Source organism: Cajanus cajan, chromosome 3, assembly GCF_000230855.2.
Source record: "Cajanus cajan strain Asha chromosome 3, NIPB_CcT2T_4, whole genome shotgun sequence".
NCBI lineage: Eukaryota > Viridiplantae > Streptophyta > Magnoliopsida > Fabales > Fabaceae > Cajanus > Cajanus cajan.
Genome location: NC_138519.1, coordinates 24,187,057 through 24,204,443, shown reverse-complemented (window position 1 = coordinate 24,204,443; position 17,387 = coordinate 24,187,057). Strand labels below are relative to the sequence as shown.

Below are 17,387 nucleotides of genomic sequence, written 5' to 3'. Positions count from 1 at the left end.
TGTCAGAAAAATTACGATTAAAATTTCGAAACAGTTTTACGTAGCACTTAAGTATGTTATATTCAGTACACTTTATCATCGACTTTTATTAAATTCTCTTTTTTAGTAAGCTGACTTTTTTTAAAATGATCGTTAGAGTAGAGATTATAAAATTTGTTTGAACGTAGAAACTCGTGGAAATAAGATGAGAAGAACATTTTACGAATTACAGCAATAGAAGGATAAATACAAAAAATATGTTGAAGTTCTACATTTAAGCAGCTTAAACAAGTTACAAGTTATCACACTGCTACCTTCTCTGAAGTAGTCATATATACAGACAAGAATAACAGGTATAGAAAACCCTCTTATGGGTCAACCACCTTCTGGTACAAAAAATTAACAACTAGTTATGCGCCAGTTGCTGCTAACGAAAATACCTGCACTTGATGAAACTGATCTCAGATTGCTTTAGAAGCTGCAGCTTCCGACCTTAGAGCTCGATTAATCATCCTTTGCTTCCTTAGGGACTCATTACAAGAATCAAAGAATTCATGTCTTAGAACTTCTTCTGCGCTAATTCTATTTCTTGGGTTTACTTTTAGACACTTGTCTATTAAATCAAATAACGATTTCGGGATTTGCTCAAGAAATTCTGGCCTCTTTGCGTGAATCTTACACCAGCTTTCAAAGTCCCATGACTGTAAGTAACGCTCATCAAGTAACTCCTGCAATACAATGGATTTTAACTAAATCACTTGCTTGATTTACCATATTCAAAAATAAGAGAACTGCTTTTCTTAGTGCTAACCTCAGTTCAGAGTCATTAAATTAAAATTATAGTTTCAACAGTTGATTACAAATAGGGGGTTAAACCAAAATGAATTTCGTGCAAACAATCATCTTCAGACATTATCCAGCTGAAATTATGAAGTTTGACCAATAATCTCTAGCGGGACACACCGACACTGGTTAAAGAATTTAATATGCTTGAAATCAGAAGCATAAGAATACTTCATTTATAACTATAAGTTAGCATTAAACTTAAATAAAATAATAAGAACATTTTAATTCATTCGCAGACTAATTCGGTTTTAATTTTTTTTAATTATATTAGTGTTTTCAAAATAAGGATTAAAAGGAATTACCGCAGGAAAAGATAATTCACGGTCATGTAGCTTGGCCACTTCCCAAAACTCTTCACTGCCCCGGAATTTAACAATTTCTTTTATATTCCTGCAACAAAACTAAGTCAGCATGGGAAGACAAAAATTCATCACAACTGAATTTTGATGGTGATATTTACTGTTCTGGGTCGCCGGTGAAAGGAGTCTTCCCGATCACCATGTAGAGTAGGGTGACTCCAGCTGACCAAATATCAACCTTAGGTCCCTGATGCTGAGACCTTAACAGAACCTGAAAAAAGGGTAGAACTTTGAATTAAAACTACTGAAAAACATGGCCATACATTAATTATAGGACAGTGAAATAAGATCTCTAGGCAATAAACTTCAAATGTTGCATTTTGAATGTGACACATCCAGTGCAGTGATGAATCTAAATCAAGGGATATTTAACAGGTTTTTGCTAGGAATGGAATTAAATAAGCCAACTTTTCGGAGGTTAATTTACTTTCCATTCAATTACAAAATTATTATATTTCAGATTTTGAAACAAATATCAAATATGTAAATTGAATAGATCACCAATTAAGCTTTTTATAATGAAGCTTTTACAGCTTGAATGCAGTATGTAAACTGTTGAACTTAAATATTAAATCTTACATTGTGTAGTGCCTACCTTTTCCGCCCAAGGGAAGTTATAGTTTGAATTTGAAATCTGATAACGTAAAATAGAGACCCATACCCTCAAGGTGAAACGATATTTTGGACTAATTATTGACTACAAATAAATTATTCAGATCATGGACATCTCAGTTGGCCTTACAAACCATGTTTGAGATGAAGGGTATCTTGTCGAAGTCATATGACTCAAATTTCCGATAATTAAGTTTTTCTAGCCAGGAGACCATAATTTGTACCACTACCAGAATGAAATGGTAAGTATGGATACTCAAACCTATACTGCATCCAGGAAACTAGCTTCCAGTTGAAATTTAAGCCATAGTGTTCTAACAAACCGTAAATAGTTTAAGGGATATAGGGTATCCCTGAGTAAAAATAGTAATTTCTTTCCCGTAGGGAAATGCATCACATTTACTTTCCTTATAGTATAAATTCAAGTGCTAATATGTTGCTTACTTCGTCTTCTACAAGCATCTGGAAGTGGCACTAGCTATGTATAGATATTATTTGTATTTCGATCAACATAAAATGGCCCCTCTAAGTGCGTTAAAAGATGTAAGTGAATGGCATCGGCAGCAAGATGTTACCTCTGGGGCACGGAATCCTTTGGTTCCAACGCATGAACCTTCTTTTTTCTGTTTTCCATCTCCTGCGTAGCACATCAACAGTTAGTATTGCTGAAGGTAGCAATTACTCTCCTCAAAATTCAAGTTATGAAATTAGAGTCATACCTTTGCTTCTCAATAACCCCCCAGCAACAGTAGATGAATGCAGAGGCATCGGGGTAGTATAAAAAATTTTGCCATCTACCTTGCCTGACGGGGCAGTGACCCTTTTCCTTTGAGAGGAAGGACCTATAGTTGAACTGTTGTTTGCACATTGCATAGAATCCTGCACAAGGCTGATAAGCTCCTTTCTTCCTTTGGAAGGTAAAGGTTCCCTGAGCCTCTCCGCAGAAGCAGTTCTAGTGCTAGCATCTTTCGTAGAGGTTATACCTGAGCCATCTGTTCCTTGTGCTCTAAGTAAACTCCCACCAGCCTTGTCAGGACGATTTTTCAGAGCATAAGCCTTTTGCTTTACATGTTTATTAAGTTCAGAATAATTCTTATAATCTGCCAACGCCCTTTTGCTGGATGTTAAAGACTTGCTGCTTCCAAGGTTTTTGTTTTGGACCAAAAAGGCAGAACTGGAAGAGAGAGAAACATTATTGGATGACGCATCAAGGCTTGGTTTTGATTTACCTGAACAAATGCGCAAATTGACAAAACTAATTAAGATTGTATTTATATTACAAGGAACATTGACGGTAAAACTTAACTAAGGAACATTTGAAAGCAAGAAATATAATTCAGGTAGAAGCCAAGAAAATATTTTTTTTTTCTTCAAAGAGTTGAGTATGTTGTCTTTAAGCTTGAGTTTAATTAACCACGTAACCAAAGAGGCGCCTAGTCATATTTTATTAAAATTACAAGTATCAAGAGAAAATCAAATATTCAGGTAGTTTTTCTAGTTCTAAAAAAGTATAGGTGAATAGAAATCTTACTTCCGTTGTTGTACTTCTGCTTTAAATCCTGGAAAGAAAATATCAATATTCATCAGATCATATTTATATTAAAATAATCGGTCAAAACTCTTGATAAGCAGAGAGAGAGAAACCTAACCATGGCAAGGTTGAAATCGATAAGGTATCCTTTGTTTAGCTTTCGAGAGAAAAGAAAGTTTCCAGGTTTAACGTCTCTGTGAACAACTCCCTACATTTAATAGAATTTGAATTCCTCAAAACAATTGTATTTATTGATTGTCGTTTTAGTCAACTTCTCATGAGACTGATTATGCAAAGGGGAAAATACCTCTTTGTGCAAGCAATAAAGAGCCCTGAACATGCAATACCCGTACCACTGAAGCTGAACTATATCGATTTCTTTTTTCAAAACCTACAAATTGAGAAGGGAAAACTATCTTCAGTAAACATAAATGCAGAGAAGTTTCGAGTATTCTCATGAGCCAATTAAATTAAAATCAAGATTAAAAAAATACATTTCTTGCATATCTTTTCCAAAACCCAAGACTATGTTTAGATTGGTGGTAGAGGGTGAAATGGATAGGAATAGTCGAAGGAGTTGTTTCACTGTTTGGTTTGTAAAAACAGGAATGGAATTAGCTTTAATAAAGATCGAGAATTTGCTTCATTAAAGAGGAATTCCAGAGAATGTTAGGGCTCCTCTCGTGAGCTAATCAGTTTAATATTCGGAAAGGCTAAACGGGGGATTCATCTCCTAAACTCAATTCATTGTTAAATAAAAAAATTTAAATGTAAAAAACCGAAAACAGATATTTTTTTTCCTGATGAAGAAAATCTAAAGTAGACAGCTTCAGCAATTACCTCAGGTCTGTCATGCTCAACATGTTCTAAAACAAAGCAGTCGCTGCTGCCATCTTTTAAAGAACCTTCATACCTTATTATGAAGTTTTTACCACTGCATCATGAAAAAAAAAAAAATAACAATAGCAGAAACGCATTGCAGCCTAAATGTAACAAATATACTGTTATGTTATACACTTACCCAAAACGCTCGAGCATATTCCGTTCATTATTTACATGGCTTTTATGAGCATTACTATGAGGACCTGCAAAATCACACGTATATATTGGAGCATGAATATCAATTTTTTGAAAGCCATTTCGCTAATCAGAGTAAATTAGCATTAGTAATACCAAAATGCTTACATATAAAGAATTGCAAATAATGGACAAATAAGTAGAACTGGATTCTAGTAGACAAATAAGTAGCTTCACTTTCTAGTATTATGCAAATAATGGAGACTTTAACCATTTTCCATTTCTTAATCATAACACTAAAAGTACAGCACACATTTAATATAAAAGATAGGTATCACTTACATTTTATTGCAACCCTTTTTCCATCATTAGTTCTTTGAGCACGGTAAACGGTGCCATAACCACCTAGATAAAAAAATAAGAGATGTCCAAGCAATTTAAATATAGATTTATTTCATCAGTGAGGAAGTGGACGAGAAAGAGTCCTTATACCTGAACCTTCTTCTTCCTCTACTGTAAAAGCTTCAAATGATGGATATGTTTTTCTCTCCACCTGATTCAACAGAATAACCAAAATGGATAAAGTGAGCATATTATACATCTTAATCAAACAGTCAAAATGAGCCTAAAAGCATCTTCTGAAGCATGACTTTAAAACCACAGGTTATTCCAAACTACAGCTCTTAGTGTAAGCAGCTCACCTTTGGAGTCATGGCAATAGTTTCTGCCATGTTCTCTTTTTGCTTCCTTGCTGCTGGTTTCTGATCATTTTTACATTGATCAACATGTTTTGGAACATTACCAAATTTATTGCAGGCTAGTGACTCTTTGAGAATTTGGGACTGAGGGTGTAGATCAGTCTTCCGTCCTCCCTTTAATATGCAAGAAGATTTCAAAAGCTGCTTTGGGTTTGAACAGAACTTATCTATTTTATAAGTAGACTTGGTCACTGTGTTTCTCTCACTCTCCTTTTTATCCAAATTTATTGAATGGACACGGTTCTTTTGTTCCAAACCATTAGTCAATTCTTCTCCATATAGAGCAGCATTGACCATCTGAGCAACATCTTCCTTGTCTATATTTGTGCCAGAACCAATCAACCCATTTTTTGAACAACTTTCCATCTCATCATATTCATTAGATTCCCTTGGTTGATCTTTGCAGGTGTTACTTTTACAAATACCATCCTCATCCACATGATGAATACTGTTTTGTTCGGTACATTCAAGCATAAATGTGTCAAAATGATCCGTTTTCTTCCCAAATTCAACACTACTAACAACACCTGCTTTGCATAAAGAGGGATCCGGGAGAGCACGGTCAACAAAGTGATTACATTCCATGAATCTCTTTATGTCCGCTAGCTTCGGACAGTTTATGTAGCTTGCTTTGATAATAGATTTAGAAGCCTCTCCATTAGACATGCTTGTGCTAGCTTCATTATTGGCTCCCCTATATTCAAAATTTGGCACTGGACAACCTGAACACTCGCCATCTGTACCAATACACAAGGGGAATGCAAAATTCCCGCTACCTATATTTTGTGATTCAAATTTTATTACAGAGATATTTCTTCTCATCAGAGCCTCTGCAGCATCAGCAAAACTCTGCACGCCAAAGAAAATCGGTACGATATTCGGCATGAAATACAATGATTGATGACTAATGATATATATATATATATATATATATATATAGGGCTGATTAAGGCTGCATTCGTTTAAGCTTTGAAATAACAAAACGCTTTATAATATAGCTTTTTGTTCTTACGTTACTTATGAGAAAAGCACAAAACAATTACTATGGTTTTTTCTTAAATTAAAAATTAAAAAACTAACCGAACTATACATTCAGAAATTGAAATTTACTATTATTAATAATAAACAGTCGAATATAATAGATTTTACGTCTATAGTTTTTCGCCTGACTCTAATGCACCCTGCATGCAAGAAAATGAAAATCACTCTTAATCAAGTAAGTGGCAGTGACCAATATCAAAGGTACACACCAGTTAACAAAGTCTCTAAGCCTATTGGTTGTAAGACTTGCCCTGGAACACAGGGGCTCAACCCCATGCTCCTAGGTTCAATTCTCGTCTATGTTAAAATAATGTTTGATAAGTAGAAACCACATTCCGTGGACATATTAGTCTTTGGTTGTCAACTTTGAAGTATTGTGTAGATTATGTATATAAGAAAAAATAAGTACACACCAGCTAATCAAGTTTATTAACAATGTATTATTAAACATCATTGTTATTCACTACACATTAAAATTATTTTATCATCATTATTCACTGTGCTTACAATGAAATGAAAGGCAACCAAACTATACCCTAAGAAATTGAATTTTATGAATAATAATAAACTCAAACACTCCAACTAAATATTTGTGTTTCTGACCACTAGGATTAGTCTAGTGGTTGAAAAGAAAGAGTTGAGGTAGTAGAAGCATAGAAACCTATGTTCAATTTTATTGTGACCATCTCTGTAATCACTTCTATCTTAAGTATACCGTTGCTGTCACATATCACAGGCACTCACTATAATGAATAAAATTTACAATTCTGCGTGCATACAACCAACAACACACAAAACAATAAAATATGTTTTTAGTTTCAAAGTTATATCATCTAAATCTAATCATGTTAAAAACAACTAGCTTAATTTTATGTTAATATTCACACTGGCACAGAAATCGTACTCAAGAATGATATTTGAGATAGGCTTTGTATTTGATAAAAAAATAAAAAATTTCAGTGTGTTTTGACTACTGACTTGTACTAGCAACAAAACCTTTTAAACATAAATCACATTACTTCAAAATTGGTTTTAACTAAAATCAAGTGTTTGAAAATGTGTTCACAAGGAGCGAGCCCCGCATCAGATTGAATTAAACACCTGAAAATTTTGCAAAATTAATTTTATTCAAAACTAATTTTGCAAATGCTGACCTAAAAATACCTGGAACGAAAATTCTCGAACTCCATTACGAATCGCTAACCTCTTATATTCTCTTCCATCTGCTGTCACCGAAATCTCAAATCAACAACATAAAATAAACAAAAGAAACTAAAATTAAACTACAAATTAATAAATAAAAAAGAGGAACAAAAGTGAACCTTCGCCGGAATCGAAAAGCAGTTTGCGTTTTCTGAAACTGTGCGTTTGCGACTGCGGCGAGAAGCGGAGGGAGAAGAAGCTTCCGAGAGCGAAGACGGCGCGAACAGAAGGCGTGACGAGTCCGTTATCGGTGAGGGAGAGAGGGGAACCGCGGAGAGTGGTGACGTGGCAGACGAATTCCGGCGTGGCGGCGAATAAACGACACTGCGCAGCGAGGCGCTGAGGGTAAACGGCGTGGCCGATTCGGAGGAGGAGCGCGAGGAGGTGCCACGATTTCTCTTCGAGGTCGAGATCGTGTTCGATTTCGGACTCGGCCATGGATCGAGACTCGGATCTGTGTGCAATGCGAAGAGGTTTAGAGAGAGAGAGAGGAGCGGGAAGTGAAGTGAAGCGTGTTTTGGATTTCAGAGGGTTTTGTGTTTTTCAGGATTTTCCCGCTTCATTTTTGGGGGTACTTGGGTGAGGTGCGTGAAATGTGGGACACCGGTGATGCGCAATTTTTGAGCGTTGGATGTTACGATGGAATAATTAACGATTTAGATTTTCTGCTGGTACAGTCGATATTTTAAAATTACAACTTAAATCCCAACTTTTTCAATTGGTCCTCCAGTTTTTTTTTTCTCGGTGAATGGCCCTCCTCTTTGGTAATTATTACTATAGAGAAAAAGTACCGTATAATGTAAAGTGTTTTTTTTAACATGACTCTCTGGAAATGGATTAATTGTGGAGAGAGAATAATATTTACATGATTTTAAATTAGAATCTTTTATAAATATTATAATTTTAATTAATAAAAGAATATATTTTTTATATTATGTTCGATAATAAATCATCATATATATAATAATAATAATCTTTTTACATAATTATTTTAGTAATACAATATATAAGTATATGATAAATGGTTTTTTTTATATAAATAATTATTTTAAAAATAAAATATATTATCTATATAAATTAAAAATATTATCTTGAAAGACAAAACCTTAAAAGATTATATTTTATGTAAAGCAACTTTAATTATTTTTATTTCACTAAAGTATTTTTTGAAATATATATTTAATATAGTTATTTATCATAAATATATAAATAATTTAATATATTTAAAATTATTAATTTATTTTTAATTTTAATTATATTGATTAAAAATTTATCGTGCGTAGTGTCTCCAAATCTTAGTGTAAATATTACAACCGCTAACTCAAGGTCATGGGTAAGGTAATTCCTTTCATGAATTTTCAATTGCCTAGAAACATAAACTACTACCTTTCCTTCTTGCATCAACACTCCACCCAAATCCATCTTAGAAGCATCATTATATACCACAAAAAACTTACTAAAATCTGGTAATATTAACGGTAATCAATCTTTCTTTAAGAGTTTGGAAACTACTCTCACACTTGTAACACCCCAAATTTTTTACTAATACTACGAATAATTATTATTTATTTTGTATTTATGAGGATTATTTCCTTATAATTATTTTGATTAATTAAATGGGTTTGATTGAATTTTTAAAGGTTTTTAATAATAATCATTTATGAAAATTATTTTTTATAATATTATTAATTATGATATTTTGTTATAATTATTATTTGAAGAAAATCATGTTTTAAATTGTATTGATATTTTATTTTAATTTGATATATATATATATATATATATAAATATATATATATATATATATGTGTGTGTGTGTGTGTGTTATTTATTTATTTATTAATTAGTAATTCTGGACTTTCATAGTCCTAGAACGGGCCGTTCCACTTTGGGAACGGGCCATTCCAACTCGAGCAAGCATGGGTAAAATTTCAACCCAGAACGGGCCATTCCACTTTGGAAACGGGCTGTTCCGGATGTGGCTTTAAAGAACAAAGTATTGACTCAGAACGGGCCGTTCTAGATTCGGAACGGACCGTTTTGGGAGAGGCTTTTGTACATGTTCTATGTGTCCAAAACGGGCCATTTCGGATTCGGAACGGGCCGTTCTGGCCAAATCCTGATGCCTATAAATGCGTTCCGGCACTCCAGAAAAACGCATTTTTTCACTTTTGAACCTTTTTCTTCTACACTTTCTGGAGACCAAGGGGAAACCGGAGGAGGAGATTCTGTTTCAGTTTCAACCCCTGTTTATCGAGGTAAGGGGGGAGTGAGAAACCTCACTCTGGTGTGGGATTGTATGTTGGGTAGTGGGATTAGCCCCCAATCCTGTGTTTGTTGCATGTCATATTTTTCTTGTATGTTCCAATTACTTAATTAATATGCGTGTATGAATAGAAACTTTGTTTAGGCTATGATTGTGGAATTTGGTGCTCCTATGGGTTCCAACGGGAAACCCTAAGGGAGTGCATTGATGCTTGTATGAGTAAATTAATTGCGATAATAATTATATACGTGAATTGTCTTATTTTAAATGTTTATTGCATAAATTGGAACGCTCTGTGGGTTCTTGAGAGAACCCTATGAGCAGCAGGCAAAATAGGAATATTTATGTTTTGCCTTCTGTCTATTCCGTTATATTCCCTATTAAAAGAGATGTGTGAATGTGTGTTTAATTTTGAAAATAAACAAGTTTTGATATGAATTAGAGTGCTCTGTGGGTTCCTGTGGGAACCCTATTTGAAACAAATATATTTCTAATATTTTATGTTTTACCTTCTGATTGTTCTGTTGTATTTCTTGTTGTACGAGATGTATGAATATATGTTTACTTTCGCAAATAGATGAGTTCTGATATGGATAAAAGTGCTATGTGAAAATTGTGAATATGATGTGATAATGCGAATGTGATGATGAAATGTAATGATGAGATGTGATGATGAGATGTGTTGAGACATGATAATGTGATATGGGAATGAGACATGAAAATGTGATATGAGAAAAACATGCAATCTTGATTGATATGCATCATATGCATAAATGTTTTTTTAAGGGTACGATATGGAATACACTGTGACACCCTTACTACCTCCAACACATACATCATAATAATGTAATTAAATTAAGAAAAATAAACTTTAAAAGTTGGTAAAAGGGTTCACATAAACTTCATAACTGTTCTTTCTTCAATATCCAAAATAACTGGAAATAAAACTTGGAAGGTAAAATTTAAGAGTTTATACAAATTGTTTTCAAAAGACAAGGTATAACTCAGATTACATATAAAAATCTATATCCTATAATTTTCTGCCCCGATGTCACAATATCATAACACACCCACAATTTAACTGTTGGCATCCTAGATGCCACTCAAAGCCGGATCTTCCTCACCTAAAACATCCACAAATTGTACGGTGAGAAAAGAAAGCATCTATATATATAAAGTACATAAGGAAAACGCAACATATCGTCTCATTAGACTAAAAAAATATTCATAAACATTTCAACATATCATAACTCGATCAATCATACATCATCATCATGTCATAATTCGCAATCACACCAATCATCACAAATCTTGCCCTTCACACTATGCCAAGGTCACGTTACCCATTTAACAATCCAAGGCCATGCTCACCCATGATATAACACTATGCCAAGGTCACGTTTCCCCTGTAGCATATCTAGCCCAGGGTCGTGCTTACCCCCGACATGTTAACCAAGGTCACGATACCCACGTAACAATCCAAGGCCGTGCTCACCCCTGATATAACACTGTGTCAAGGTCACGTTACCCCTAACCCAGGGTCGTGCTCACCCCTGACATGTTAACCAAGGTCACGATACCCACGTAACAATCCAAGGCCGTGCTCACTCCTGATATAACACTGTGCCAAGGTCACGTTACCCCTAACCCAGGGCTGTGCTCACCCTTGACATGTTAACCAAGGTCACGATACCCACGTAAAAATCCAAGGCCGTGCTCACCCTTGATATAACACTGTGCCAAGGTCACGTTACCCCTAACCCAGGGTCGTGCTCACCCCTGATATAACCTGGTCATAGGTGTGAATAACCACAATCACATCTCATTCACATTCCACACAACATCTCATAGTTCAATTTTGTACACACATCAGATAACTCCAAAATAATGGGTTTCATACACCTCAAGCAATTCACATCTAAATCATCAATTTTTATCAATTAATATTATAATCAATGGAATTAGAATTACACATTTAATATAATCTTAACATAAACGGTAAAACCCCCAATTGTTCGAAAACCTAACTCACATGCACTTTTCTACAATTTTGTTCTCTCTTCCAGATCATCATTCTTACAAATTAAATATATATTTCTAATCCTCAACACATACAGAATCTAATAGGATCATTAACTCCTCAAACAGAAATAATCCAATTTTTCCAAAACCTAACTTACAGACACTTTTCTATAATTTCGTTCTCTCTCCCAAAGCATCATTTTTACAAATTAATCATATATTCATACTCCTAAATACATACAAAATCACATAAGACCAATAATTCTCCAAACAAAAATAATTATAAAATTACTCATAATCCTAAGCGACTCTTCCTCTACCCAATTCCCTCATGTAACTCTACATATAAATAATCTCCTTTTCCCCCGTACCTAGATAAATAGTAGCTGAAACTAAAACAGAGATCTCCTTGGTCTCTTCCTCTGAGTGTCTCTCGGTCTTTAGAGAGTGTAGAAGGAAAAGAAGAGAGCAAAGAAGAAAAGAAGAGAGAAGTGAAAAGTGTGCTTTTGGGAGTGCCAGAGTGCTCTATTTATAGGATCAGATGTCTCCGGAACGGCCCGTTCCAAATCCGGAACGGCCCGTTCTGGACCCTTAAATCTTGAGTAAAAATCACATCCAGAACGACCCATTCTGGGGTGCATTTAATACTTACAACTGTCATGTTTTGGAACGGCCCGTTCTCAACTCTAGAATGGCCTGTTCTAATTCTGGAATGGTCCGTTCTGGACTACCAAAAGTAGGTCTATTTAGTAATTTGGAACGGCCCGTTCCGGGCTACTAAACCACCTTAATTGGGCTCTTGGCCCATTGAAAATTAGGCTGTTACATACACCGCCAGAGAAGGCCCCCTAATGTAAAAGCTTTGGGGATTAGTCCTTGGGGATAGCTCGGTTTGGAATTCGTAGTCTCGCCCATTGTGTGCATGGGATGTTTCTTGCGCGGCTTAGCTATCCCAACGAGACTCTGGTACTATATCCTTCTAGTGAGAGTGCGTAGAGGGTGTGTTCCTGCATGTACTCCTAGACTACTCTTCGTGTATTGCTAGCGGCAATATGCCATGTGATGTTTTACTGGCGCCACAAGCATGATAATATGTAGTCCGTGTCCATGCATGTGGATTCTTATTATTAAATGAGGATAAATTAATATTTGTATGACTTGGATGATTGGATAAGCTATTGTTGTTGATTGATCTGAGGTAACTGTATTGTTTGTGTTTGGCTATCCGGTGTGCTTTCCTACACCGTGAGCCAGAGTGAGATGTTTTTCACTCCCTTCTTTTTGTGTTGTTTCTCTTGTTTGATATACAGGAGACAATCAACAGCATGAGACTGAGGATGTGGACGATGGAGCTTAGGCTTCTATATGGGATTTTGCTCTGATAGGACATGTGACATCGGGACATAGATAGAATTAGAATATGATGTTGTTTATGTTTCATTAAAGTATATATTTTGGAAAAATTCAATTTTTATTCTTTGTAATTTTATTTGCTGTTTGGATTAAGTACATGAATGTGAATTCTCTACTCACATGATTATTGAAATTGTCGTTTCAATTTTAAATATATTTTTTTTATCCAATAAGATATATATTTTTTACTATTATAGATATATATATATATATGTTGGGGTAGAGGGTGTCACAACACTTACTATCCCACACAAAGACAACACTCTTCTAGTCAATCTAGTCAAAGGTAATGCTACCTTAGCAATTTCCTCAATAAATCTCCAATAATAATGAGCTAACCTAATAAGAAAACTCCTAACCTCACTAACTGACTTTGGTATCTCCTACTTAAGCACAACTTCTACCTTAGATAGATTTACGTTATACCTCTGCTATAAATTATAGGACCTAGAAAACTCACCTCATACAATCAAAAATCATACTTAGATAACTTAACATAAAGCTGTCTTGGATATATCTTCACCCTCAACTCCAATATGATATATCACACCCTAAGGTCAATCTTACTAAAAACACAAACATTCACTAATTGATCCATAAGGTCATTTATCCTCATATCAACATACACGCATATCAAATCATATTAGAATACCTATTTTAAACATTCATATATACCATCCTTAAACATGTATGAATCAATCACCATTTACACCATATAGCATGTACATGAACCAACTTTACCACATAGCATCATACAAACTTAAACAACCTCTCAATCCACATGACAACACCTCAGAACATTGTAACTAAATCAGTTTTTATCCTTGCATTGCCTAATAACTCAAAAACATCACGACAACATACATCTCCCATGAACAACTATCAAAGAAAATGTTACACAGAGAGTTATACTCATCCAAATGATCTCAAACCTATCTCAAAAGAAATCCAAGAAAATAAGATACAACTCTTATGAAGGTATGAAATTCTAAAAAAAATCATCTACTTGGCTAAAAATTTCAAAAACTGTAACAGATATAATCAGGGCTAATAGCTAAACCTTTGTTCACTAAAATAGCCATCACTAGAGTTCTAGACATTAGTTTTACCTGATTTTGGTTCCATTGGAAAGATAACATTCAAGGCTACAACTTTCATGAAGACCATAAAACCAATTCTATCAATAAAGTACTTATACTGGCACAACAAAGTTGTAGCAAAAACATCCCCTACATCAGACATCAAAAGAGTGTACCATAATCTAAGGCCATGAAAATACCTTAAAACACTTCCAAACCCCTATCTAAGCTTTCCCCACAATCCTAAATCAAAGCAACTCACATATTCAGCACAAAAGACTTAGAAATTGAACTAAAATCCTTATTCAACCTAACCCATAAAATGGTTAACATGCAAGCATCAAAACTCAAAGAAATCACCAACATTTCAGCCTTTCATCAAAACCCTGATTCTCAACATATAACCTCTTTGGATTCAATCTCTATAACTATAGATTTCAAAAATTCCATTGACAATAAACTTTTAATACATTCAACAGATCAATATGTTTCAACCACATCCAATACTCCAATAGTCCTAGTTGGTTAACACATTGCTTCATCCACTCCTACTTGTATATATGTTCGCAACACAAGCAATACCACCCAACCACTACTTCTTACGTAAGCAAGAAGTATCAAAACAAAAAAACAATCATGAAAATGAAGAAAAGTAATATGAATAGCATCAACTAAGCTATATCGTATCTACCAACCATATTCTAAGAAGAGAAACACCTAATTAAACGTAATAGCAACAACACAAAGAGAACATCATCATCATCATCACAAAGCAAAGCATCATCAAAGTACAGAACAAGCAAAACACTGTCAGAGTACACAATAGAATCATGATAAACACATACCACACATGTTCAGTTTGAATGAACCAAGCTCTGATACCACTAAATGTGACACCCTCTATTCCAACATAATATACAATAATTGTAAGATAAAATTAGAATGAATAAAAACTTTCTCAATTAGATAAGTCTTAGTTAACAAAGAGGTAAAGGATTCACATTTGCATACATAATCATAATTCACTTGTGGAAATTATAGAAGAAATAAAGTTAAAAGGTTTTCCAAAACAAAAGAAAGAAACTAAACCTAACTATGCCCCGATGTCACATATCCTATCAGAGCACGCCCAACTAAAGCGTAAATCACCAACATCCTCATGTTGATGATCACCTGCAACACAATTTAAACACATACAAAGAGCAACAAGGGAGTGAGAAACATCTCACTCAAGTTTAGGTGCAAAAATAAAGGTTAGACAGCACACATACACAACAAACATAATACAAGTCACAAGCACAAATCACATATAAACAATACACATACATAAACAGTATCACATGCACACTCATTTATCATGCAATGATGTCAAGGACTCAACTCATAAATGCATGCATGTGACGTCAGTCGTATATCACATATCAATGGTGATGGAGGACCATCCTCGAGGATACATGTGGGCCCCATTACTATGTCCATGGCTAGGAGAGTGGAAGAGGAGGAGGGAGTTCACACACCAGGGGACACCCTCCTCATGATCATAGAGTACTAAAATACTCTCCTAAGCTTCATTAGTATAGGGTTATTTTATTTTCCAATTTTACCCTTGTATTTTGGGGTATCTTAGTAATAGGATTTATTTTCTTTTGTATTTCCCATTTTACCCTTGTATTATGGGGTGCTTTAGATCATAGGATTTTATTTTTGGGCTAAGGTATTTAATTAGGAGGCTAAACGTATTTTTGGTGGTTTTTGGACCTATTTTTGGACTTAGAAAGGCTTAGGCCCAAGTGGAGGGCAAAGGTTGCATGGTCTTATCATGCACCTAGATGTAGCCTAACTAAACCCAAAGATTCCATCCTTGGTCACCAAGTTGCATCTAGGGTTAATTTGGGTTTCATTTAGTGTGTATTTGGCATTGTAAATTTCGACCAATGCAACCCTAGATGCCTCCCACTCCTATAAATACCCTAGGCACCACACCTTGTAAATACTTTGGATATTGAATATAAAGAGAGCTTTTTGTGCCTTTATATCTTTCCTTAGTCACCCTTGGCTAATTCGACCACCTCCCTCCCATCTCCACCTTGAGAGAAACAACCCTAGAAGTGGCCTTCATCATTAATGAAGTGAGCCAACCCTAGAGTGCACCTTTCAAGCCTTTCATCAAACACCTTCTACCCTACTTCCCATTCGCCCATTCTATCATCATCCACCCTAAAACCTTGTGCCACTTTTGAAGAACTTGATCCTTGGAGTAGGCTTCCTCTTCCTTGCTCATCATCTCATGTTCATGCAAGTAAGGATGCCATCAAGTGGTATCTAGAGCCTTGGTTCTTCAAGGGTAACATTCTCTTTGTCTCTAAATATATTCGGTCATGTCATGTCTTCCTTAAATATCTTCTATGTGTGCTTAAATGAATCATCATAATTGCCATATTTTGATGATCCATAAATCTCCTCTCATGTGTTGATTCATACCATATATTCCTTGTGAATCGTCTTGGCATTTTAGGCTTTCTTATTTAGGTTCTTGCCTTTTTCTTTAAATTTTTGAGTTGTTAGAAATTTTGGGTTGCATGATATATTAATGTTTTTTTTAATCCATCCGGTTTTGTCATAAGCTTGTCTCTTTGAACTACCTTGAAAAGAAATTCCAAGTTTTTATGCTTAACCATTGAAATGAGAAAAATATGACATGCATGCCATATGTTTGATGAATTGGCCGTGAACTTATATGTGCTTTAGGGAGTCAATCATGCATGCTAATTAGTTCTAGCATGTTCCACATTCCTAAAATATCATGTGTGATTACATTCTTTGCACATTTTTGTCTTGAAATTTTCAGCCAACTTTGTGTATTTCCTAGTGCACTTACATGCCTATATGTTGTTTGATGATTTTAGTGTGAAAATATGACTTTGATGTGCATAATTTTCTGTTGTACTTTTGCACACTAAAACTTTAAGAAAACACTCAAATTTTATCTCATTGAGCCATCATAAGTTACAATGAAGGATACTCCAAACAATTGCTAATGAAATCAACTTTCACAAGTGTAAAACCCAAACAAAGGAAGAGTACAAATTTTTTTTTTTAAAAAAAGGATATTGTGGCTGGACCTTTGGACATAAAACCGAGACCTATCCAAGCCTAAAAAGGAACAAAAGAATCAAAGACAAAAGAAAAAGGGAACCTTTGCTAGACTTGTGGAGTTTGGACCAATATTCATACCTTAGCACTTGGAGTTAATTTTTGGAC

General features: G+C 34.8%; 1 protein-coding gene across 2 annotated transcripts; it reads right to left on the bottom strand.

Moving 5' to 3' along the window:
• Nucleotides 1-205: 205 nt before the first annotated feature.
• On the bottom strand, nucleotides 206-7,872 carry LOC109789966 (Protein kinase superfamily protein). 2 transcript variants are annotated; one of them, XM_020349039.3, is made up of 15 exons: nucleotides 7,466-7,872; nucleotides 7,308-7,366; nucleotides 5,046-5,951; nucleotides 4,837-4,897; nucleotides 4,687-4,749; nucleotides 4,349-4,412; nucleotides 4,168-4,261; nucleotides 3,635-3,718; nucleotides 3,446-3,535; nucleotides 3,328-3,355; nucleotides 2,516-3,025; nucleotides 2,372-2,433; nucleotides 1,286-1,395; nucleotides 1,128-1,215; nucleotides 206-707 (listed from the first exon to the last, which is right to left on the bottom strand). In XM_020349039.3, the coding sequence occupies exons 1-15, from the start codon at nucleotides 7,782-7,784 to the stop codon at nucleotides 441-443; spliced, it is 2,805 nt and encodes a 934-aa protein (XP_020204628.2). In that variant the 5' UTR covers nucleotides 7,785-7,872; the 3' UTR covers nucleotides 206-440. The 2 variants fall into 2 exon arrangements, with proteins under 2 accessions (XP_020204628.2, XP_082926819.1); XM_083070693.1 differs by having other exon boundaries at nucleotides 7,308-7,369; nucleotides 7,466-7,866.
• Between the last annotated feature and the right edge of the window lie 9,515 nt (nucleotides 7,873-17,387).

Coding starts and splice junctions, on each gene's coding strand:
- LOC109789966 (XM_083070693.1), bottom strand. CDS start 7,784: ATGGCCGAGTCCGAAATCGAACACGATCTCGACCTCGAAGAGAAATCG. Junction 4,262..4,348: donor AATATGCTCGAGCGTTTTGG/GTAAGTGTATAA, acceptor TTCATGATGCAG/TGGTAAAAACTTCATAATAA. Junction 3,356..3,445: donor TCGATTTCAACCTTGCCATG/GTTAGGTTTCTC, acceptor TTTTCTTTCCAG/GATTTAAAGCAGAAGTACAA.